General features: G+C 52.4%; 1 protein-coding gene across 6 annotated transcripts in view; it reads left to right on the forward strand.

Moving 5' to 3' along the window:
• Positions 1-24,590, forward strand: part of NDRG3 (NDRG family member 3) — a 124,500-nt gene extending 99,910 nt beyond the window's left edge. For 3 of the 6 annotated variants that reach the window (XM_043526805.1, XM_037915663.2, XM_043526807.1), the window contains exons 4-16: positions 8,445-8,550; positions 9,606-9,726; positions 10,248-10,310; positions 10,634-10,694; positions 11,793-11,879; positions 12,293-12,349; positions 15,419-15,522; positions 16,363-16,428; positions 17,599-17,650; positions 19,236-19,283; positions 20,151-20,186; positions 20,277-20,328; positions 22,981-24,590. In XM_043526805.1, the coding sequence (XP_043382740.1) occupies positions 8,445-8,550; positions 9,606-9,726; positions 10,248-10,310; positions 10,634-10,694; positions 11,793-11,879; positions 12,293-12,349; positions 15,419-15,522; positions 16,363-16,428; positions 17,599-17,650; positions 19,236-19,283; positions 20,151-20,186; positions 20,277-20,328; positions 22,981-23,159 (1,032 nt within the window). In that variant the 3' untranslated portion in view covers positions 23,160-24,590. Of the gene's footprint in view, positions 1-8,444; positions 8,551-9,605; positions 9,727-10,247; positions 10,311-10,633; positions 10,695-11,792; positions 11,880-12,292; positions 12,350-15,418; positions 15,523-16,362; positions 16,429-17,598; positions 17,651-19,235; positions 19,284-20,150; positions 20,329-22,411; positions 22,451-22,980 lie in introns of all 6 variants that reach the window. The other 3 variants (XM_037915664.2, XM_043526806.1, XM_043526804.1) reach the window with 2 other exon arrangements.
• Positions 24,591-24,691: the final 101 nt, after the last annotated feature.

Below are 24,691 nucleotides of genomic sequence, written 5' to 3' on the forward strand. Positions count from 1 at the left end.
GGCGTGACCCGGTCTGTGGGACCTTTTCCCAGTGAAAGAGCCTTACACAGCTGTGCTCTAAACAGCTACTTGTTAGCAGTACACAAAGAACACATATGCCAAGCAAATCTTTTATGCTCACCACTCCCAGTGTTCAGACAGACTTCACCAGATGGCCAGTCATGATCCGCTCGGGGGTTCCCAGTGATGCCTCTGCACATCGCTGTTGTGCAGAGGGGTAAGAATTCCAGCAGCTTGATGTTGAATCACAGTCCTGGAATAATTCCCAAAGAGCTTTTTTTTTTTTCAGTTTGCATTATATAGGTAAAACTAACTACTTTCAAAAAAATTATTAAACCTATCACATTATCCCATATCCCTAATTAACAAAAATTTGAACCAATTATACACTGGCACCTACATGTCCTCCTGCCTGCTTAAGTCTTTTACATTTTGTTTTTTATGTTTAAATTGTAACATATCTGTGATTTTTTTTTGTTTGTTCAAGCAGATGGTCAGCGTAAAAGCTCTGCTTAGAGATTATTATACTATTTGTTGAGTCTCTCTTTAGATCCTTTCTAAAATTTCCCAGAACCTAGGTGTCTTTACTTTACAACCATGGTGGTGATAACTTTTGTTAGGCACGTTCCGGGCGGGGCGGGGGGGGTGCTTTAACAGCAGCAGAACATTCTTTTTCTTTATTATTTTAATGATGAGTTTCACCCAAGGCTGGTTTAATATGGTGGGGAGGGGGTTGATCAAATCCTAGGCCTACAGTGTTATGTGGCCTATAGAGCTAAGATAGCACTGAGTGGGATTAAAGTAATTTTTACTTTATGCAGAAGAAAACACTTTACCCTTCTCTAGTAAATGTGTTTGCTGAGTTTTTAATAAAGATGGCTGTGACATTACCCAGGGTACAATCTGGACTGACGGATGGCTGTATCCCCTCAATTCTCCAACCTGTGGTGCCTTTTACATTGCTTTGCCACAAGAGCAACCACTCCTGGTCTGCTCCCAAACAGCCTCCAGCATGTAAATTGCTCCCAGTCCCAGACTTTCCCCCCAGAACTGTGTCTTATACTGCCCAGCACTCTCCTGGACAATACAAGCTCATAGATAGTCAGTCGTTTCATTAATAGAAAATGATATGCACAAATCCTGTTATCCCAGATGAAGTTTCCCAAACATTTTAATCCAAACATGCTGGTTTAGATAAAACAATAGAACAGTTTTATTAATTACAGAAAGATAGATTTTAAGTGATTTAAAGTAGTGAGGCATAAAAGTCAGAATTGGTTACAAGGAAATAAAAGGTAAAACACAACTAATACCTAATTTAACAAGCTAAGTGAATTCAAAACAAAGGTCTCTCTCACCACAAGTTCCAACAGTCTTAGGCCTTGTCTACACTACACAGTTTTTTTGGCAAAAAGGAGCGTTTGCCGACAAAACAGGGGAGGTGTTCACACACAAAGCTACTTTTGTTGTCAAAACTCTCCTGTTTTGCCGGCAAAACAAAACCACCTCAATGAGAGGCATAAAGCGTTTTGTGGCAAAGTTTAAGCGTCAAAGTGTCAGTGTAGATGCTGTCGTTTGTTATGTCACCATAACTAGCCTCCCCTAGTATCCCACTGTGACACCCTGGAGCCCCCTTATTCTTCCTTGAATGATTACTCATGTCGATTCGAAGTAGGTGTGTGTGCGCCACGTGCACAGTCGTTGGAAGGTTTTCCCCTTAGCGGTACCCATCGGGTCGGCTGTGGAGGCCCCTGGAGTGGCGCCTTCATGGCGGTGTATATAGGTCCCTGCTGACCCACTGCTGCTTCAGTTCCTTCTTACCGCCAGTGACAATTTCGTTCCCACTAACATTTTGTTCCTGTCCCAGAGACCAGGTCATGCCTCGGTCTCAGGGTTTCAAGCTGAAGCCTATGCCAAAGGGAGACCCACACGACTCCTGCCTGAAGTGCCAAGGAGAGGCACACCAGTCGGACAAGTGTAAAATCTGCCAAGGCTTCAAGCCCAGAACCAAAAAGGAACGGGACTTTCGGCTAAAACTCCTCCTGATGGAGTCATACCTCTGCCTCCAGCTGACCCAAGCCTGGCACTTTGGTGCGCAGCACGCCGGTCTTGGTCGGGGAGGGTTCAGCGCCGAGAAAAGACTCCGCTAAGGACTGTCGGCACCGCCATTCCCCGACGCCGAAGACCTCCTCTACTGCAAACTCCAGGCACTGTTCCAATTCGCCAGTGCCACACAAGAAAAGGGGAGCGGACGGGGGCGTTTCCCCACTAAAGTAACGGAGCAAGCAGGCACCTGTGGGGTGCATCACGTGTCGGGACACCCAACCTTAGCCCTACCTATACTGGCACTATCGACTCCAGCCTTGCGGGGAGGTCTGTCGAGTACGGTCCCGGTGGACTTCCTGGTGTGGGAGGACCTGGAGGAGGATATAGACCCCCTCCCTCCCCGTCCATGCCAGATCCATTTGAAGTGGCCAGGGACCTGATCACGATGACGGCGCATTCCACCGCCATAACTCTGGCTCGCGCGCTGGCCCTACAAAGAGGCACCGTGTCCTCCAGGGGCAAGCCTACATTGATTTGGGACCAATCACCATCTCCACGGCACCGTTCCCCGGCACCGTCTTGGCCCGCGCTGCCCTGGTCACCGATATCAGACTGCTTTGTGGAGGCAGACTCCTATGCCTCTAGTAGGGGCCAGTACTGATCCCAGCACTGATCCCGACACTGCTCAGGGCAGGATGAAGGGCAGCCATTGCCTATGGTGTCCTGGTCTCCACAGTGGCAGGGGCCAGCCCAATGTCCCTTTTGGACACTGGGCTCCAGATCCGTGTTGGTGGCTTTGGAGGTGCAGATCCCTCCCTCTGTCACCTTGGTGACCCGGGAGCCTTTGCGTGGACAAGAAACGGACACCCAGGTTAGCTCCGGCACTGATGCAGGGCCCAACACTGGCACCGGTACAAAGACTGGTGTGGTATCAGGAACCAGTGCTGTCCCCAGCACCGCTCAAGGGGTAGCCACACGGGGATCCCCGTGAGCTAAAGGGTCAAGAAGACCCAGTGCCCCAGAGGGCATCATCCTCATCCTCCCCTCCACCACACTGCCTGCTGTGGACACCAGGGGGTATCAGGACCTGCTCAGGATGGTGGCCCAGAACCTGAATATGCAGGCAGAGGTGGTCTCAAAGGAGACCGATCCCATGCAGGACATTCTGGCCCCTGAAGGTCCTTCGAGATTGGCTCTGCCCCTCATTAAGACAATCCAGAACCAAGGTGTTGTGACAAACACTCGCCTGTATTCCCCGCATGGCTAAAGGGATAGAACGCAAGTACTTTGTGCTGTCTGAAGAGTATGAACACCTATACACCCACCTGCAGCTGGGTACTGTGGTGGTGAAGGTGGGTAACCACAAGGAACGGCAGGGACAGTTGGGACTGACCTCCCCTCCCCCCCCCCCCCCCCAAGTCCCAGGAAGTTAAATAGCTGGATGTCTTTGGTCAGAAGGTGTACTCCATCGCGGGGGCTCCAGCTTCGCATATCAAACCAGCAGGCGGTCCTCAGCCATTATTGCTACAATTCCTGGAACACCTTGTCCAATTCCGTTAATTGCTTCTGGAGAACCCCTGCTCCGAGTTCGGGGCAGTCGTGGAGGAGGGCAAGGTGATCGCAAGGACCTGCCAATAGGCCATGTTGGACTCAGCAGATTCGGCCACTCACACACGATGGCTACCGCTATAACCATGAGATGCTGCTTGTGGCTTCAGCTCTCGGGGCTCCCACATGAGGTCCAGAATACTATTCAGGACCTTTGACTGTTCAGGACTCTTTTCAGAGCAGATAGACTCTAGGCTCCATAGCCTTAAGGACTCGGGGCAACCCTTAAATCCCTGGGGATTCACAGGCCGGCCCCCCAAAAGAAGCTGTTCAAACCTCAGCCCGCCCTACACTTCTACTCTGCTCCTCTCAGGCAGGATTATAATAGGAAGCGGGACAGGAGTAACAGGAGGCTCCCATCTCAGTCCTCCTCGGGCCAGGAATGAAACCTCCAGGAATACGTCCAATCAAAATTGGCAACCCTACCCAGTGCTAGGCTGCTCCTTTGCAGGAATTGGGCAGAATATCAGTTTACACCTTGGAGCACTGGGGCCTAATTTTAAGGATCCTGCCTTGAAGTGTGACAAAGCCGTGGGTTCCGTAGTGAGCCCTGGTTGCCTTTGAGAACGTATGGAGCGAGCTGGGGATTGTTTGGGCCGTAATGTGCACGGCAGCTTTGTTGTGCTTTGGTTTTTTCTCCTTTACTTAGTACATGGGAGCAGCAGCATGTTCCCACCTGGAACAGGAGAGAATTGTAATCACTCACTCCAGGCTGGCTGGGGATGGCCTTGCATCTGATCATTGAGGTACTTACTGACAGCAGTCAGAAGTGGAGAGCTCAGGTGCTGGGTTTCCAGAAGGAGTGTCAGCAGGCTGGCCAACCCCCAGCAATCAGGGAAGGAGGTGGCACCGTCTGCTGTTCATTGCCCCAGACTTTGATCTCTTTTTACCTATACCACATTTGGCCACGATTTCAGGGTCACATCGGAATTCACTCTTTAAAAAAAAATTCAGACACTTTTAAAACTAAACTGTGCATTAGCTTTGTTTTGATGGGTTATTAGTTGTGGTGTGCCCAGTTTAGACAGCTGTAATTCAGGACTGGCTGGGTGGAGGCCAGGGGGTTCTGCACAGTGTCCTGTTGCTGCCTCCATCACTAACATGGAGATGTGGCCACAGGAACAAGCCCCAAGATGCAGTCCTTCAGGCGTGACCCAGGCAGTCCTGCCATGTGGTTCAAAATGGAGCGCTGCATGCTGAGCTCTGCCAACTCCAGGGGCACCGTCTCTCCATTAGTGAGTTGAAGGCAGCTGCAAAGCACTCCGATTTAAGCCACCATTTAAGGGCTGGTTCTCTGGGCAGCGTGTGGATGTCTCTGCAGCTCAGGGCCCGCTGGGCACTGAGTGTTGCTCCAGCCCCTCCGTGGAACAGCTGCGGAATTTCCTCTCTCTCTCTCTCTCGCATCCTGCTGAAATATCTAGTCACTTCGCAAGGACAAACAAGACCCAGGGAGAAAATGTCAGTGTGTTTATCCCTCTGCTCCAGTTATGGGTGTGGTGTGAGGCTGAAGTATGTGTGAGACTGTGATGATTAATTGGTATTGTGATAGCACCTAGGGGCCAAGGCCACATTGTTCTAGGCACTGTACAGCCTGTAACTGATGGTCTCTGTTTGCCATCTAAGGAAGATTACAGTCTAATCTAAATTGTATTCATGTGCACACCGATAATGTTGTGGTAAGGCTGCATCAGAGGTGGGTTGTATATTTCATGAGGGGTGATGGCCATTCTGGAAGTCTGGTTTCTGATGGCTGTCTTTTGAATATATGGTTGTATCCAGGGTCACATTCCACACCTCTACCGCGCCACTGTAACCTTTGTTTCTGTATGATGGCTAAAGTGCAGATTTTGTCTTGGTTAGTTTTAGTACAAGTCACAGACAGGTCACAGGCAATAAACAAAATTCACAGGAGCCTATGACCTGCCTTTGACTTGTACTAAAAATAGCCAGAGGGTAGGGCTGGGGTGGGGGTGGGGGACTGACAGCATGAACTCTACCACTGGGGGGGAGGCACAGCCACGGGGTGGGGTGGCGGGGGGCACTCAGCCCTGACTGAAGCCGTGGGGCAGGGGCACACAGCTCCAGCCACGGGTGGGGATGCATGGCCCTGACTGAAGCCGTGTTGGGGGCGGGTGCACAGTCCCGGCTTCAGCCCCAGCCATGGGGCAGGGGTGCATAGACCCAACCGCAGCCATGGAGGGAGGGCGAGCGCACACAGTCTAGGCCCCAGCCACAGGGCAGGGGCGCACAGCCCTAGTTCCGATCCCTGCCGCAGCCGCTGACAGCTGAAGCCGAAGGAGTCACAGAGATGGGGTAAAGTCGTGGAATCCGTGGCTGCCATGATCTCTGTGACTAAATTGTATCCTTAGCAATGGACACATTAGCAATGCTGAGAGGGAGACGAAGCTGAATTCCACTCCCATTCTAATTCCCCTATTCCAGTTGCACAGAACTTTCTAGGAAATTACTTTGAGGCTGAGATTTTCCATGCTTATGCTTCCACCCAAAGCCAATTAAAAACGTGTTTTAAATGTGGACTGTTTGGGGTTCTACAAGCAGGCAAACCCTCTCTCCTTAGGGCTTTCCTACATCAGGAAAAGGGTTAGAGGTCAGACTGGGGAGCCAACCCCTCTGTGACTTCGCCCGTGTTCCAAGGCTTGGTCTGCACACAGTTATGCCAGTGTAACTGCAGGTGTGGCATTAACCGATTCCATTAAGTGCCGCTTTGTGCATGAGTGCTCTTAGTTGGGTCAGCTTTCCCATGCTGCAAGCTCAACCGATGCAAACCCAGTTTAACCACCGTGCAGACAGGAAGTTGCACTGGTTTGATTAAATTGGTGCAGCACAACACCTTTGTTAAGCTGGTGCAGTGTGCGTAGAGCAGGCCTTGGAACTGTCGTTAAATGGGTGCACAAACTGCGTGCCTGCAATCCCTGCGGAGCAGGAATGTGGCCGTGTTGCGCACACGTAGCACGGCAATCTGTGTACGCTGCTCTCTCCTCCATGCGTCCCAAACGTTCCCCAGGCTGTGCAGGGTGGCTAAGTGTTCTGGTAGAGTGTCTCACTTCTGGAATACCATGCAGTTTGTCTCTTTGATCTGACACCTTTCCCATTGCATTCAGCTGATTTTATTGCATTTCATTTATGTTGTTGTTTAACATATTGCTGCAGTCCTGTGGTTAAGACACTGGACAGGACTGAGTTCGGAGTATTGTAGCCAAGGCCTAACTGACTGGCTCTTGGGTACTGCAGTATGGCAGATATAAAAGCAGGTGGATGACTAGAATAGATGAGACTAGATAGGCAGGGAGGCTGGTAATTGGTAGACCAGAGTCTTCCCTTTTTCTGTGTTTGGGGGGAAAACCTTGACCGGCTGTCCTGCAAATGGACTTTAAACTCCCCCAGGAACGCCTGCAGTTGAGCTGCAGTCTGGAAGGATGCTGCTGTACTGGCTGTTGGGGCAGTTGCTGTGCATTCAGATGCTTTTAGGCACCTAGGCTTTGATGCCAGGAAGCCAGCAGGCTCAGCAGTCAGGGATCCAGGGGACGTGGACAGAGGCAGGTTTGATTATCTGTGAACACAGCAAAGCATATGAGGGGCTATGCCCCCTGTGGGGAGGAAGGCAACTCAGGTTCTGGGATGGACATACTCTTCTGCATTAGAGATCTCAGCTCTGATTTGCAGTAGAGTTTGAACGTGCTTGTCACCAGCTCTTCAGTCTGACTGTGGTAAATCCTGTGAGTATGTGACCCTCTGCCTGGTCTACAAGTCACTCTGCTTCTAAAACAACTTCTTGCTTTTGGTCTCCAACAATTAGGCTTGTCGCCCATTCTCTCTGGCCGTTCAGTTTGAGAATGGCTTTGGTCACCGTGCCGTATCCTCTCATCTAGTGCGAGCCTGCAGCCTACTCTCTGCACATTTTGTACCAGAGTAACTGTGCTGGGCGGGTGAGCTAGTTATACTGGTGGAAGCCTTAACATGGATGCAGTTAGACCAGTATAAACATCCTTTATTCCCCTTCCCTTTCAGGAATAGCTATATGGGTAATAAACACCTTCGTAATAGTGTAATCACATCCACGCCGGGGGATGTGCCCCTAGAACTGCAGGGAGAGAGCTGGGGAATCCCCCAGGCTGTGGTGTGAGGTGTGCAGGCTGCTCACATTTCCCATGTTAAATCCTCGGAGGAGTCCCAGCGACATACCCGCTCCCTGGGGTCGCTGCTCTGAGGCTGGGGGTGCCGTTGCCGCAGGAATGCTGTTTGGCCAGCAGGCACAATGCTATTGTGAATGTGCCCATGCAACAGTCTCTCTGTTGTGTGGGTTCCCCTGTGAAAACGTCTGAGGAGAAGCTGTGTTCTGTTAATTTCTAACCTTGTACCAGCATATGACCAGAAAGACCCTGCTAAAGTGACTGAAAAGAGACCTTAACGTTGCAGACAGCCTGGTCTCAAACCATTATCCCAGCTGTGCACCAGTGAAGTGTAGTAACTGCCTGGTAGCTGTGGCCAGCACTGGCTCTGCAGCGCGGTGAGCGAGATGGAGCGGGAAGTACTGTGGGATGCCTCGCCCTGGGCAGTCGTGGGGGTAGGGCTGTGACTCTGAGGAGCTGAGAGTTCATGTGGCTTCCCCAGTGTTAGTGGTCCCTGAGGGAACAGGAGTAGATATGAAACATACCAAGACTCCTGCCCTGGGTGCCCCTCTCCTCCCTGGGCTCCCTGCTTCCCTGTCAGACTGAGTCTGCCCCTGGCAGTGTCGCCCCTGTAGTGAGACTGTTGTCTTCTCTCTGCAGGAGCATGACATCGAGACAGCTTTTGGAGTTGTCCATGTCACCATGCGGGGCACCCCGAAGGGGAAGAGACCTGTCATCCTCACTTACCACGACATTGGCCTCAACCGTAAGTCCTCTTGCTCCAAGGACTCTCTCACTCTCCCCCATCAGCCTGTATTGGCTCTAAAGGGCCGGTTTTAAGGCAAGACTCAGAGTCTTAGTGGTCCCTGGGAGCCACCTGGTCCCCTGATGCGGAGAGCACAGAAATCAAGCTGGCCTGGAGCTGCGATGGGGACAGAGCACGTGACAAGGCCTTTGTCTGGAGTGCATTTCTCTGCATAGGGTGACCAGATGTCCTGTTTTTATAGGGACAGTCCCGTTTTTTGGGACTTTTTCTTATATAGGTGCCTGTTACCCCCCACCCCCTGTCCCATTTTTTCACACTTGCTATCTGGTCACCCTATCTCTGCAGGCCTTGAAGGCCCCGGTGGGGGGAGTCTCAGTGAGGATGCAGAGCGGCCAGCAGTTCAGTCGAAGGCCCAGCTGAGTTGAGCACTGACTGATGGAGCTGCCTGCCCGAGGCCTTCCCACGCGCCGCCCCCTCCTTTACGGAGAGGCTGGGCAGACTAGTTAGCGGCAGACGTGGCATGGTGCTGAGAGCCGCTCTAAGGCAGGCACTGCTATTATAGGTCCTCATCACCCCAGCCCCTCTTCCAAAAGGTTTTACCCCCAGGAGCTTCCCAGGCCCCTCACGTAACTGCTCTTAGGAGAAGCCCAGCACCTGTGTACACGAGTAACCAGGATCTCTTGGTCTGGCTGCAAACCCCAGTGTTCCTCAGTCCTGTGTCCTCTTGCTATAGACTGAGTCTGTGTGAGCTGTGCAGTGCAGTGTCTGGCTGATTGGCGGGGCAGTGAGGGTAGCTTGCGATTCTTTCTGCCCCACCCCCTCCCTCTGCTCTCCCAACACCAAACACTCCCTAGATTGCTGTCACATGGACTTTAACAGACCCCTGGTCACACCATGCTCCACCAGGCTTCGGGTGTCCAAACAGTGCACAGCAGCAATGGGGTTTCCAGAGCAGCCTGTTTGGGTCAGTGCAGGCAGGTGGCACTGCTGTTCCAAGCATGAGTTGTAGCAGTATTTGGGCAGGGTCCAAGGCTCACTGGGCATTTCTCTTGCAGACAAATCCTGTTTCAATGCATTCTTTAACTTTGAAGACATGCAGGAGATTACCCAGCACTTTGCTGTGTGCCATGTGGATGCGCCAGGCCAGCAGGAGGGAGCTCCCCCTTTCCCGACTGGGTAAGAACTCTCCGAAGCCCCTTCTCAGAGCTCCAGGTGTGCTCAGGGCCTGCTCACACCAAGATGCTATTTAATCCAAATGGGGCTCCCCATGCTGCCAGAGGCAGGCTGCCACCTGGTCAGCCCTGGCGGTAGGGGGAGGGATCACTCCAGCCAGCAGGGTCTCTGTCCTCTGGAGCAGAGGAGGCACTGAGAGCCAGTGCTGGAAGTGATGCTGCTGGGAGCTTTCTGATTTAGCACATGATCCCAGCCGACCCAAACTAATATATAGCTGGAGTTGCTTGGTCCATCCCTCCATTCTCCAGCATGGGATCTGTGCTGGACAGATCTCTGCGAACACAGCTTACGGGGCGGGATCCGTAATGTGCCATGCTGCAGTGTCACTGCACCGTAGTTACCTGAGCCCATGCCGATCGAACGCTCCTGCCTATTGGAATGTCATCGGAAGGCTGGTGTCTGCGTCCCCTCTGGTGGTCAGTGTTTGGAGGCTCGCTGATTCCAGCCTCTCCTTTGGGTTTCAGGTACCACTATCCTAGTATGGATGAACTGGCTGAAATGCTGTCTGCTGTTCTAACCCACCTGAGGTGAGTGTGCAGAGGGGCCCAGGCTGACTCCTGTCAGATTATTGCAAGAGGCCATGCTGCCATTCCAGCAGCTCCGCCTGTGCTCCTGCGGGCCTCTGCTTGGGCTGCGTGCAATGGACAATGGCTGTCCCAGGCCCTTGCCCAGCCCACACAGCCTTGGCATGGAGTGACACGTGCCACCGCATGCCTGCTGTGTGACTGCAGGGCCCAAAAGAGAACAAGCCTTTGATCCAGGCGAGCTGGTCTGAGGTCTGGATGGGGTGGGGGTACCCAGGGCTTGAGTTTAAAGTGTCTCTTCTGACTCTGATGCATCTGTATTTCAGCCTGAAAAGCATCATTGGGATTGGCGTTGGAGCTGGTGCTCACATCCTCAGCAGGTTTGCAGTAAGTAGGTTTTTTTCCACCCTGCCCCCACTAACCATACTGCCTCTTTGCAGGGCATAGGCAGAGAAGCAGGGATTTCAGGATACATCCAAATGAGAGCTGCTTAGGGTACCTGAGGCGTTAAACAGAGCCAGGGCTGCTCTACAGCCTTGCCAGACTCGGGGGGAGTGCCTGGCGTAGGGATGCCATTAGAGTCAGTTAATTGCCATTAGATGCTGGAGAGGTCAGTGGGGTTGGGGATTGGCCCCTTGCACATGTAGGAGAGGAGACAAGTAGGTGCTCCGTGGTCACACTGTACTGAATCTCATCTCAGCATTCATAGCTAGAAAGATAAATCCCATTTCTAAAATCTGCAGTTCAGACTTAGAGCCCCATAAACAGGTTTCCTGTGCTGAGTCCAGTAATCCAAGGCGGATCGGAAATCCAGACTGAAAGCTGTCATTGTGGGTCTCCGAGTGCAGCAGTGGATGCTCTCTCTTCCCACAGTAAGCAGTCTGGGTTCAGGTTCTAGCATGGTCATGGGTATTAGACAGTGTCCAGCTGCCCAGAAAATGGACATCTCAAGTGGTTTTAACTTGTCTTGGTCTCTTCCCCGTGGGCAAGTGTGGTGGCAGAGCTGTGTGGGCGATGTAAACACAATAGCTGAGTTCCCCATGCCTTTCTCGAGCCAGCTTCTTTCCTTCTATCAGCGGATTAAAACTGAGAGGACTCTATATGTAACTATATTCCCCAAACAGTCCCTGCTGAAAACTCTGGATGCTGACAACATGTCCCATGTCATGGGCCTGCAATTTACAGGAGACTGAGTGTGGCCATGGTTAAGGTGGAGCACTGGAAATGTCTTCCTGCTTTGTTATGGACTCCCTTACATGTGACCCTGGCAGAGTCACTTCGATTTTCTTGCTTCAGTAGAATGGGGTGAGACTGCTGCCCTTGCTCTGTGAGAAGTACTGTTAGCAATTATCCAATCAGGGTTTCAGTTACAGGTTCTCCTCTTATTTTGCTGTCTCTGACTCTCTCAGGGAGTTCCCCAACCACTGTGCCTCCTGGTCCCCTGGGGCCCCTCACACTGAGTGTGCTGTGTTTCTCTCCTTGCAGCTGAATCACCCCGACCTGGTGGAGGGGCTTGTGCTCATCAATGTTGATCCATGTGCAAAAGGCTGGATGGACTGGGCAGCAGCCAAGGTGAGACTCTTCTCTCTCTCTCTATGTGCATGAGTGCTGCAGACCATACTGTACAAGTTACAGAGCCAGGCCCCGCACGCTGGGTTCTCAAATGAAGCAGGGCTGGGATTGGTCATGCATGACTGGGAGGCCCTGGGTTACTGCAAGTGATGTTGGGTATCACCAGTCAGCTCAGAGTCAGTACAGCACTCAAGGCCCTAGCATGGCCAGGGGGTTGGCACATTTCTCTCGGATGTGCTGGTGAACTCCAGGGAGCTGTGTTCTGTATGCATCTATGGCAGGAGCCAAGCCCTTCCGAAACTCTAGGGGCTCATTCCCTGTACCTAAAGCTAGTTTGGCCTTTACAGTTTTTCAGTCATTTGTCACTAAGTTTCGCATAGGAATTTGCATGAGATGTTTTTGTTACTTTTCAGTTTTCAGGCTGGACTACCAACATAGTGGACATTGTCTTGGCTCACCATTTTGGTCATGTAAGTAACCTGCAGGCTGCAGAGCTGATGATACTAGGCAAGGCGTAGGCCTTATACTTTGTACTCAGCTGTCCTTCAGATCTTGAGATCTCTCTGAGCCAAACAACTGTTTCCACAGGTGGTGCCAGGTTCTCTGCTGGGCAACCCTGCAGCCAGGACTTGGCACCTTTAATGACATTCATGCAGATTCTATTACCTGCCCTGCCCACTCGCTCCATTCTCAGCGTCAGACAAGGCAGTAAAATGTGAACGAATTCCACTCTCTCCTGCTGAAGAGCTGATTTCCTAAACAACCCTGTCCCCTGCCTGCACCTAGGAAAGGAATGGTAGGGTCGTGTGGCATATGCGGATGCCAGTCTCACAGCTGTGATGCCATCCAGGCATTTAGAAGCTCTCTGAGAAGCAGCAGCTTTATAATAGGCCATCAATGCAAACTCAGGTCTTAAAAACAAGACTCTTTCCTCACAGCTCCCTTTCCTCTGTGGTCCCAGTGCAGAGCAGGTCTCCGCTGGCTTCTGGGGAAGAGCCAGCAACAAAGGAAGCTGTCTGCACTCGTCACCATAAACTCGTATATTTCTTGGGAACTTATTTAGGGAGCAGCTCTGAATTTGGGCAGAACTCGGGAAATGTTTGAGCCCATCCCTTGCATGGCCATGTGCAGTGTTTTTTTAGGAATGTAGTAATCTGGGTGAGTTCTTTACAAACAAACTCGCTCTTTTATAGTAAACAGGGGTTTTCCAGGCCAGTGTGTTCCAACAGAGCCTTTTGTGTGCAATCCTTCTTCTCCAAGTGTCACCACTTAGCAGCTGTCCCTCTGTTGCCTTTTGCTATCCCTGCTACTTAGCTTTGATTCCTGCCCTGAATTCCCCCACTGGTTAAGAGGTCTGAGGAATTTACATGAGTGTCTCCAGAAACAGGTTTGGTTGGTGAAGTTACATATGTGCCCAGCTGCTATGAACAGAGGGTGTGAGTGGCAAGTGAGCCTGCAAACAGGGCTTTCCTGGGCTTGTCAAATCCACACAGGGTCAGACATTTTGTTGACCCAACAATTAAGCTTTTCCCAGTCCCTGCAGACCCTGTGCTGCTGGTCTGTCCATGGAAACTAGTGCAGTGGGCACCTGGTGTGTGGTTGCCCTGACTGTCCTCCAAATTTGCCCAACGCAGCTGATAAGAGGGGACCGGCAGGTTCCTTTGTGTTCAGTCTGGAGACATTTTACTTGCTATGAGAGTTGGGGGGACAGTGGGACAATGTGTCCAGCCACATACCAAGGCACTAACCTGCCCTACTCCTCCTGTCACGCTCTTCCTTTTGACCTCAGGGACAGCAGCCCTGGGCTGCCCTCGAGGCTCTTTTCCCCCCTCCCTGACCTCAGGGGCAGCAGGGCCGGGCCGCATCCTGCTGAGCCATTCCCAAACTAGTTGTCGCAGAAGGGGGAAAAACAGATCCATGCATCTTGGAAACAATGATTCTCTCTAGATGCTGACTGGTTCTAGGTAATTTCTTACCAGTCTCTTTCCAGCCATGGCTGGCTTTCTCTCAGTCAGGATCTTCCAGAGAAGTACAAAGTGATGCTTCCCCTTGTCTTCCTAGGCAAAAGAGGTTTGCCTAAATAGGCTTTCCACTTATATTCACTTCCCGGGGACTTCAGCCCCCTTGGCGAAGGACTCATCTGTCCCAGCTTGCAAGAGCTCTGGCCCTTGTGCCTGTCCAGTGATGACTTCTCCTCTCTCCTTATATCTTCTCAAACTCCCTGTTTTGTCCCCGACTCAGGATGACCTCACACTGTTCTTCCATTCCTGTGGGCTTCCCATCCCCCTGCTGATTTGTACGTGAACGTGGCTGCCATTGTTTTGATTCCACCGTGCCTAAATTACACAGGACACAGCCTTCTCTCCTAGCTGGGAGAAATCCTGTTCTCTCCCTTTGTTTGGTCACAGACTTTAAAGCATAATATTAGTGAGGCTCAGTAATTCCTTGTCTGGTCTTAACGCAGACATTTCACGAGGATACTAATCACCACCATGTGACCAGTTCACGTATGATACCTTCCACGCCCCTTCGACACAGACTGTGACAGTAGTGAGTTGGGTGTAGTGAATATGTCAGGCCTGGCAGGAGTTGCTGACACACAGGAGCGAATGCCTAGTGGGTCTCTGTCACAATCACCAAACCTCCTGCATCTGTAGGTCACTGTTCAGTGTATGCTCTGCTCTGCCCACTTCACCTCCTTGTGTCCACTCCTCACATTGCTCCTTTCTCTCACCCTCCCCGTACAGTCATATCCCACGGTCAGGGCTTCTCTACTCGACAAATCTCTGCTGGTGTGGCTGTGCCAGCAGCGCCCCTAGTGGAGAGGCAGCGTAAGCCTCCAGAAGGAGGAGTTCTGCCAGCATAGCTACACCACCTCCAAGAGCAACATTAGCTGTGTCGACAACAGCGCTCTGCATCTACACGGGGGTTTGTCGGCACAGCTGTGTCGGCGGGGGAGGGGGATTTCACGTTCTAACTGATATAGATATGCTGGCAAAACTTCAGAGTGTGCACTAACCTCAGGTGAAGCATCTTTACAGGCCTAGACAGTGGGGTAAGATTTTTCTCTGCAAACAACACCCATCAAAGGGCTTGTCTATATGAGAAAATTGTGTATGGTACAGAGAAGGTGGCAAAAGCCCCTAATTTGGAGGCAGCTATACCAATATGAGTTCTTATACCAGTACAGCATAGTCCAGTTCCGGAACCAAGATAAGCTACACTGGTATAAGGCACCTTTCTACTGATATAACTGCATCTCCACAGAGCTTGTACCAATATAATCATCTTGGGAAAAGATCATACGCCTAATGGACCTAGTTCTATCAGCAAAACTTGTAGTGTCAATCAGTCCTGAGTGTGGTTTGGGATTTTTACCATTTGCTTTATCAGCAGAATGAATTGCTTAACTGAACCCAGCTCAGTAATTTGTTGCACATTCAGTGAAGTTCATTTCTCAAATTGCATTTTTAAATGTATAATAGTAACAACGAGGTTGATCGATGTCTTTTTCTAAACTCCTCTCCCCACATGTGCAGGAAGAACTGCAAGCTAATCTGGACCTGATCCAGACTTACAGACTCCATATTGCACAGGACATTAACCAAGAGAACCTTCAGATGTTTCTTGCCTCATATAACAGGTACAGGACTCCATTCTGCCAGTGCATAGAAGGCCGATCTCAGAGTTACCCTCACGCCTTGTGCATCACTGGGTGCAAACAGCATTGCAACAAATGTAACACCAGGGAGCAGGGGAGGAATCCATGGGGGATGAATAGTTCAGCTCCACTGCGGGGGCGCGCCCTCAAATCTTTCCTAGTGCCTCCTAATACTCTTCAGTGAGTCTCTTCCACAATGAGCTACTCTGTGTGAAGCTCCCTACAGAGCCCAACCCTTCCTTGACTTCAGCTCATGGCTCTGGACTCTTGTAACTAATGATTTTCTATTACAAATCGAGCCTCCTCAGCCTTTCTGCCCAGATCAGCCTTTCTGCCCTCCGGGGCACTTCAGAAACAGGAGATGTGGAGGTTCAGGAGCACTCTACGCCTGGTAAAAGGGTTCACATCCACCTGTTTCCCTTCGTATCCTCTCAGGTTTTGACCCTTAAGTGCAAACCGGTGCTTTGGGTGCGCTGCTGAGTGAGCCACGTGGCTTTGCTAACCTGCCACCACCGCCTCTGTGGGTCAGGCCCAGGTTGTTTCTGAAGCTCGGAGACCAGGCCCTGTTTTCTGACTTACTGCTGCTCCTCTGAGCAGTACCTGCATGTGGTGTGGGGCATCGTGCTGCGTTTTCAGATGAGGCTCACAGATTCCTCTGTGTGTGACCTTTGTCACTTTGTATTCTGGTCTCCTTTGGGGAGGCTGAGTCCTCTCGTTCCATGGCCTTCTCTCCAGACGGAATCCACAGGATCTCATTGGCACCCACCACATCCAGATTATCTGGGTTGGTCTGATGGAGAGTTGTTCTCCTTTGTCTTCTAGCCGCAGAGACCTGGAAATTGAGAGGCCAGTTCTGGGCATCGGTGAAAACACAACAAAAACATTCAAGTAAGTTGCTGTGGATCGCTCTGTGCACCCGTTTCAAACTGCAGAGTTAGTTCTGCAGAGAGGCTGCTGCTTCTCGGCAAGAGATCCAAGAGCCTGAATGCTGAGAAGAATTCAGCAGCACTGCGCTCAGGATGCAGAAATATTAATCTAGAGTGCAGGGTGGTGGGGGCACATCATGGCTCCAGGGTTAAGGAGCCCCTTAAGAAGGAAATACCCTTTTGTTGCACATGGATGACAGTGTCCCCTCCCCAAGCTCACAGCACTTACTTAAGGAGCAGAGTTAATGTTCTGTTACTGGGTTCTAAGCAGCTCCTTTAGGAGATTTCTTAATGTACTTTTCTGTCTTGATTTTTTGAGATTTGAAAATTGACTCACTTCTGGGTTATAGCAAAATCTAAGTCCTAGGCTAACTTTAAGTTTACTAATGTTATTTTTTTTAATTTTTGAATACTCAGTCATAAGTAAGGCTGTGACCCCACCCCCAGCAGCAGGAGTTTGGGTGTGGGAGGGGGTTGGGGTATGGAAGCAGGTGAGGGCTCTGGGCAGCGCTTAGCTCAGGGGGGCTACTCGGAAGCAGCCAGCATGTCCAGGTCCTAGGTGGAGGCGCAGCCAGGAAGCTCCATGCACTGCCTCCGTCTGCAGGTGCCGCCCCCACAGCTCCCATTGGTCGCAGTTCCTGGCCACTGGGAGCTGCGGAACGGGCGCTCAGGGCGCAGGCAGCGCGCAGAGCTCCCCAGGCTGCGTTTCCATCTAGAGGCTGCAGGGACATGGCAGCCGCTTCCAGGAGCCCCATGGAGCCAGGTAAGGAGCCTGCCAGCCCCGCCCCCGCATCCCCGAGCAGTCGCAGGAGTCCTGGGCCACGCACTGCTGCCCAGCCCCCCGCCCCCCGAGCAGCAGCAGGGGTCATAGAATCATTAGAATATCAGGGTTGGAAGGGACCTCAGGAGGTCATCTAGTCCAACCCCCTGCTCAAAGCAGGGCCAATCCCCAACTAATCCTGGACCCCACACCGCTCCCCAGTGGGGGTCCCGAGCCATGCTCTAAATTAACAAAGGTTTTTGAGAGACTAGAGGAGAATAGAACTAAGCTGGATCCATGAAAGCTATGAATAGATTAAAGGTTGCCCAGACGCACTGCAATTAATGTACTTCTCTGCTGGCTTTTGCCCAGGTGCCCTGCCTTATTAGTGGTTGGTGACAGCTCACCTGCAGTTGAAGCTGTGGTACGTATACAAGGTCTCTTTTGCACTGGATGCTCTTCTTAGTCCCAATGAGCAATTAGCAACCCCCCACCCACCTACTGTCTCATGGACCGGCTAGTACTCAGGACTCACCCAAAATGTCTCACAAAAAGAGCTTGTCTTTTATTTATATTAGTCAGTAGCGCTGCTTGTGTTTCCCAAAGGAAGAAACCAGGCTTCATGCCCTGGAAGTTGAGAGAGCGATCAGCTATTACTTAGAGCAGTGGTGTGCAAACTGGGGAGTGCACCCCTCTGCGGAGGCTCAAGAGATTCTCTGGCGGGCGGGGGGGGGGCACAAAGAAACTGGGATCCCATGGGGGGAGCAGGATAAAAATAGAGTGGGTATTGCTGGGCGGGAGCGGGATTAAGAAAAATAGTCCACCCACACCGCAAACATGAACGCCCCGGCCAGCAGCCACTGCTCTCCAGCCACCACCAGCAGCAGCGCAGAAGGGTGGTAATGGGGTGCGGCAGGAGGGGCGCGATACATTCCATGAACGGTAACGGGGGGCGCGCCTGGAAAATTAGAGAAAACTCCTGGGCATTTCAGGAGCTCTAACAGCCTCCTTAGGGACAGATCTAAAGGGAGTTTGAGCTGAAAAGCTACGGGTGTATTAACTGAAGCCCTTGTTCCTGAGCGTCTCAGGGCTCACTCAGCTACGGCCATGGCACTTTCAGCGAGCTGTATCCTGCAACAAGCCCTTAATGTAGGTCTGTAGGGCTGCTACATGGCATTCAGTTCACACCGCCATGGGTCCCTGCTCTCTTCCCTGAGAGTCCAGGTCGTTCACAGGGTTTGATTTTGCAGCAGGGATAGTGTCCCCGAGGACTCCAGTCGCTTCCCAGCTGGCAGCAGGGGGAGGCGGCAATGGGCTCTCCCAGGCCTCAGCCTCCGTGCATGTGACATAGCACGAAACAGCCTGATTCCCAGCTCCTGGACAGCACAGTAACATTGTGATGCATCATCCATCAATACGCTGCGTAATAGTCTGCCCTGGCCTGGCCTGGCCCGACTCCACCAGCTCTCTTGGGCTCAGCTGGCCTACGTACCACTCTCTGTACAGGTCTCCTGGATGGCCGGGAGTCTGGATCAGGGTTCCCCCTCCATGCTGTGGTGCCTCCCACTACCTGTGGCTGCTGTAGCATAGGCTCTTGGTTGGGCGAGGTTCTGAATGTTTCAGCGTGCAAACCACCGCTCATGTGGTCTTGGTCACCTCCCGTCCCAACCGCAGCCCCGTCTCCAGAGCGCTGGAGCTTTCTGGTCATGGCAGAGTGATGCAGGAGAGCAGTTCTGGATCAGTCTTTAGCACTAGGAGGGTTTCATTCTTACTGCAAGAAGTTACTCGCGCCCCTGCTGCTCTACATTCCATCCATCCTCCACCGTCTGATCACCTCCTCCCATGCTGGGACTGTGCTGGCGGCAGCCTGGTCCCCTGATGCTCCTGTCGCTGAGGGTGGCTGTTGTCTCTTGGGGAGCAGCAGCCCCAATGAAAGCACCTGCCCCAAGCTCCAGATCTGACGCGTGTGGGCATGTGACGTCATTTGATTTTCCCCTTTTTGTTTTTAGGTTGAATGTAACTCGCGTCTGGACCCCATCAACACTACGCTCCTGAAGGTACCAGGCAGCTCCAGGGGCCTGCCACAGGCTGCCTTAGGGATACTACGTCTGCTGAGAGCCCAGCTCTGTGCACTAATCTCCTTCAATGCATCTGGCTTTCACGGAGGTGTCTAGAGAGACGATCTGGGCCAGATGCTCTCCTGAGCCACTCAGCACAGGAGAGGAGGCAGGCTGCCAGGTTCCCGCAGTCTCTGCACTGCACCTCTCTGGCCTTGGCAAAACTTAGGGCAGCCTCGGAACTACTTGAGCTTACACTGACTGGAAAACAGTCCCCAAGGGAGCACCTGCCAGCTGAGAACTAGAGTGCAGATGTGTCCCAGCCATGTGCTCTGCATGCCCCTAGTATGCCTCCTATGCCAGGGTCAGCTGGGGTGGCACAGGAGTCACTTGCACCACCTTTAGACCAATTGCAAGTCCCTGCCACCTCCAGCCACCACCAGGGGACTTCTCCACTGAGCAGACGGCCCTTCTCTCTAGGAGGCAAAAAGGGCCTGTATATTAGGGTCGGGGAGTCTATCCCTCCGCTGGCAGGAAGGGCCTTGGCACATGGCTGGTGAAGGAGGTGCTCTGTGACTCCTAGAATATGGCCCAGACACCCCTTGTTAATGGAGATGTGCAGCCTGTGAAGACTAGCGGGCCATGCTCCTTGAGCCAAGTGGAGACAGTCACGGTGAAGCGCTGAATGCTGGAACCCCCAGTCACCACAGGTCACGGCTCTGTGTTAAAAGTGAGGGGGCAGCATCTGCTTTTTGGTCAGTGAGGATTGAATGGGCCCCAACGGGGCTGGCAGTGTTAGCCCAGCCCCTGGCCTGGCCAGATGGCATGGGGAAGGGACTCTTCAAAGCCCCTCTTTCTTTTTTGCAGATGGCAGACTGCGGAGGGCTGCCCCAAGTGGTTCAGGTAAGAATTTGTCTCTGTTCTCTGGCTCGTGTTTTCCACAGCCTGGCCCCAACTCTGCACATGTTAACACCTCGTGTTTTGTCTCCTCAGCCTGGGAAGCTGACAGAAGCCTTCAAGTACTTTGTGCAGGGAATGGGCTACAGTAAGTAGCAAACACAGCTTCCCTTGCCCAGTGGGGCTGGTGTGGGGGATGATGGCTTTGCCTGTCTCTCTCTGATGGGCAGCGTCCCGTGGCGCAGCCAGCCACGTACCCTCAGAGGCTCAGCTTAGCCTGGAGAAATGAGTGTCGCACTGACACATGTAAACAGATGTGTGTATCGAGATGGTAACCACCCTTATCACCTAGAAGACAGCATGTCAGCTCTAGGGCTCGTGCATGGCAAAGCCTAGACAAGGCCTGCTGCCTTCAAATGGTAACCGCCCTGCGCTGGGTCCCACAGGCAGCCCCTGGGGGCCTGTGGGGCTCCTGCCAGCGGTGGCAGCCGGTTAGCTCCAGCGCAGTCTGTGCTCAGCAGTGCTCTGGTCAGGAGACACTAGAGCTCTGCTCTGGGGCACAGCTGTGTATGCACTGTCCTGGGCAGATGGTACCACTAGCTGCCCAGTGCATGAGTCACCTCCCGAGGCGCCTACAGATATCAGCCCCAATATCTCTGGGAGCCCGATGAGAGCCGCCTCATGCTCTGGGCCCAGCTGGTGCTTTGTCTGAGGTGGGGGCGTGGGCTGGGGTTATCTTCCCTTCCCCCAGTGAACAGTCCAGGAGAAGAGCCTTTTCCCTGTCTAAACTCTCCAGTGCAAAGCCCCAGCTCTCTGGTGTCCGTGCTGGGGATTGGTCATGCGGGCTGTGGCGCTGCCGTAGCAGCACTTACTGAGACAAGCGCGTGAGCTGTAAAGGCAGGTGCTCAAGCCACGGTTGCTGTAGCCACTGACACCACAGAACTGGCCGCTAAACCAGAGCATCTTTGTGGCAGGGCAGGGTGTGCGCCCAGCCATGTGATGGGAGGGAAGCTTTGCCCGCAGCTGGTCACTCATTGAGCATGGTTGGGTGGGGGATAACAGAGATCTCCTGGACAGCCGTGGCTCTTCCCATCTCGTTGGTCAAGTCACCACTGAGGCCAAAGAGCCAACATTAACATGCCGGCAGCTGCCAGGGCCCTGGAAGAGTCATTGTCATCTCCAGTAAGCCAAAGACATTGGCTGAGCCAGCTGTGGTCCCACGGATATGGATGTGGGAAGACAGGTCTTATCCTACATGGCACCTGCTTGGCAGGTAAAACTGGCCCCCTGGAGAGAAGGTTGTGGGCTGAGTAGCCACCAGCAAACAGAGACGTCAACGTGCCGTGCTGTCAGAGGTTCCCCAGATCTTACGTGGCCTAAGCAGAGTTCCCTGGGCCTGAGTGTGACCCTTGCTTCCCTGATGGCTGAGCTGTCAATGCTGTCATCAGGCATCAGAGGATCGGGGCTCCTTCAGGCAGGGTGTGGTGTGCCAGTGGGAGCGAGGGCACCCCTCCTTTAGCCTGTCTGAGTGACATGATGTTTGATAGGATCCAGGTTGTGGCCCAGCAGAGACCCGAGCGAGGGCCCTGCTACCAGAGAATGGACATAGGCCAGGGCAGAAGTCACTACCAGCAGGACACAGGCCCACTTGCCCCAGGTTAAGGAGCAGGGACCTCCCAAGTGGAAGGAAAGGCTCCTTCCTACTTGCCTCCTGCCCCTTGACCAAGGCAGCCTGTGCTGCTCTAGCTGCTGTCCCCATCTCAGATACTGTCATGGAGGGGACGCTCTGTGCTCATGGGCACAGCTGCAGAGACCATGACTGTCAGTTCAGGGGACAACACTCTGATCCCATGGCCCCCGTCTCGGGGCGGGGGAGGCTGGGCTGTAAATACTAAACACAGTCTCTCGTAAGGGGCCCTGCTGTTCTGAAAGCCCAGTGGAGCCACTAAGAACATGGCTTTTCCTGCGATCTTCAAGGGAATCTGATTTCCTTTCTTTCTAACGGGCAGAGAGCCGAGTAACATCTGCGGGAACTTCTGGGGCGATTTCCTCTCCAAGGGGAAGCTGCTAAGAGACTATCAGTGTGGGGTGTGAGTCCAGAGCCCAGGAGCGCTGGCTGCAGACCTGGTGCGCTGGGGTTCGCTCTAGCAGCATGGTGCATTCCAGGCTGATGGGGGAATTAACTTGCTCTCTCTTGTGTCCATCTCTTCCCTGCCTCACGTTGTTTCCAGTCCCTTATGTGCAGCTCAGCCACCTGAGCACGGAGTCAGGTACCTGAAAACCCACACCTAGCACAACCAGGGCTGCATACTGAGCTGAACCCCTGCCATCTTTCGGGTGCATTGCTCTGGCGGCTTACAGCATGTCCTGCTGGCACTCTGGATCCTGGCCCGCACCATTGTACATTGTGTGCACTGTCTGTTTTCACCTCTCATTTGTGTGTTGCTGATTGTTGCATGGTTTGCAGCTCTTGGTTATCTGGAGCAAAGGACTCATTTTCAAAAGGTCTTGTGACCAATCACTACCTAATGTACAAGTTACCATGGCTACATTTGAAAATGGCCGGTTATGCAATTTGCAGTCGCCCACCACAGACCTTTTGAAATCAGGCCATAAACCACCTGCTTTTGATGCATAAAGGCCCAGTTTGGGGAGCTGAGAGTAACTGTTCTGATCCTGTGTATAGCTCTTTTCACGCTTACCCAGCAGGATGCTGGCACAAGCGAGCCCAGTGGTATCAGCTGTAGTTCACTACCTCTGTGACCTTGCTCCTTTTGACAGTCCTCTTTCTTTCCTGCAGTGCCAACAGCTAGTATGACTAGACTGATCCGCTCCCGTACCCACTCCTCCTCCAGTGTGGGCTCTGGAGAGAGTGCCCCCAGCCGGTCGCACATCAGCAACCAAGGGGAGGGGACTGCTGGGCCCCCAGAAGCAGCTGATGTCCAGGACACACCGCAAACCATGGAAGTATCCTGCTAAGAGGAAACTTTCTGGATCCAGACAACTTCATCCTCCCCCACAGACCCCACCCAGAATCTAGCATTTCATCTAGCAAAACAACAGTTTTCTCTAACCTGTGCATGCCCATCCAAGCCGCTGCCTCCTTGATAGTCTGTGCTTGGTGCTACTTTGGTCCTTTTTGTATGTCTCTGGGAACAGAACCACTTTAAAAGTCATTAACATTCCACAGGCCCAGTGAATCCAGTTGCTGTACATGCTCGTGCCCCCTCCTTCCTGTGCTTTCTGTGCTGTGTATCGATCCAACAACAGCCATTGTTTCCCTCTTTAATTTAAATCTGATGTCTGTGGCTTTGTGAGGTTAGAATTGCTTCCTAGTTGTGCTTCTGCTAAAGGACATTAGGACTTTTGTGGTGTAGTTCTTAGGGCATTTGGGGGGTGAGGGGAAGCGAGCCCACAATGGTGCAAAACTCCAGGCACAGGAGGCGAGTCTTATTCCACACAGAGCGCCGGGCACAGCAAAGCGTCCTTGCACTCCTCGGGCTGGTGGGGTTCAAAGCACTCCTGGGGGGATGGGACAGTCATAACTATTGTCTTGGTCTGTTCGGAATGAGCAGAGCCATCTCTTACCTGAACCTCTTGAAAGGGCAAAGCAATTAATGAGTTAATTCTCACTAATTAAAATGCACTATTCCGCAGAGTACAAGGGATTACACTGTTCGACAGCCGTGACCGTGGCTTTGTCGACCCACAGGGACCCTCCAGAGCAGTTTGTAGAAGGGCTGGATGCAGACGGGATCATTTATAACATGTGGTCACGTCTCCTCATAACTGGACTCTTTGCTGTGACTTTTAGAAATCTCTAACCCTCAGTACATTGTGAAGTGGGCAGCAGTGCCCAGCTGCAGGCCTGGGATCCAGAAATGGGCCGTGGGGGAGCTTGCTGCTCCTGCTGTGCCAGCATCCACTTAGCACTGCCACACGGCCCAGCTGGATTGCCAGAGCAGGGTATCCCGATTCAGTTGTTGCTGGAAAAATGCCAGTGAATCTGACTCCTGTCAGAGATGGCCTGTATTCCCAGGCCTGGAGCTTGTGGCTAACCAATGGCTAGGGAATGTCACCCTGCAGATTCTGTCTTCATTGAATTCACAAGTCTGTTGCTCTTTTTGTATGTGGTGAATCACAGAGGATAGCAGGCAAATTAATGACCCTGTCACACAGCAGAGGAGCTTTTCACTGAGATGAGGGATAACCTGTCAGGTCACTGCAGGTCTTTTGATAAAGTCAAGGTAACGCATCCTCTTTCCGCTGCTGCCCAGTTCTGACTGGTAGGGAACTGGCTCCTCAGAGCTTTCATATTCTGCTCCGCTCAGGTAGGGAATGGGACCGGGAGGCTCTGCCTGAGGGGCACTTTGTACCAATTATTAAATAAAGCTACAAATGTCATTGTTACCTGGCTCCTTGTGTTCCTTCTGCTGCTGTTTGTTTAGTCACTATTTGCCATTAACATTCTGGGTGCCCTATAGAGCATGGACTCCATCGGGAACTGCCCC

This window comes from Chelonia mydas, chromosome 13, assembly GCF_015237465.2.
Source record: "Chelonia mydas isolate rCheMyd1 chromosome 13, rCheMyd1.pri.v2, whole genome shotgun sequence".
NCBI classification, from domain to species: Eukaryota; Metazoa; Chordata; order Testudines; family Cheloniidae; genus Chelonia; species Chelonia mydas.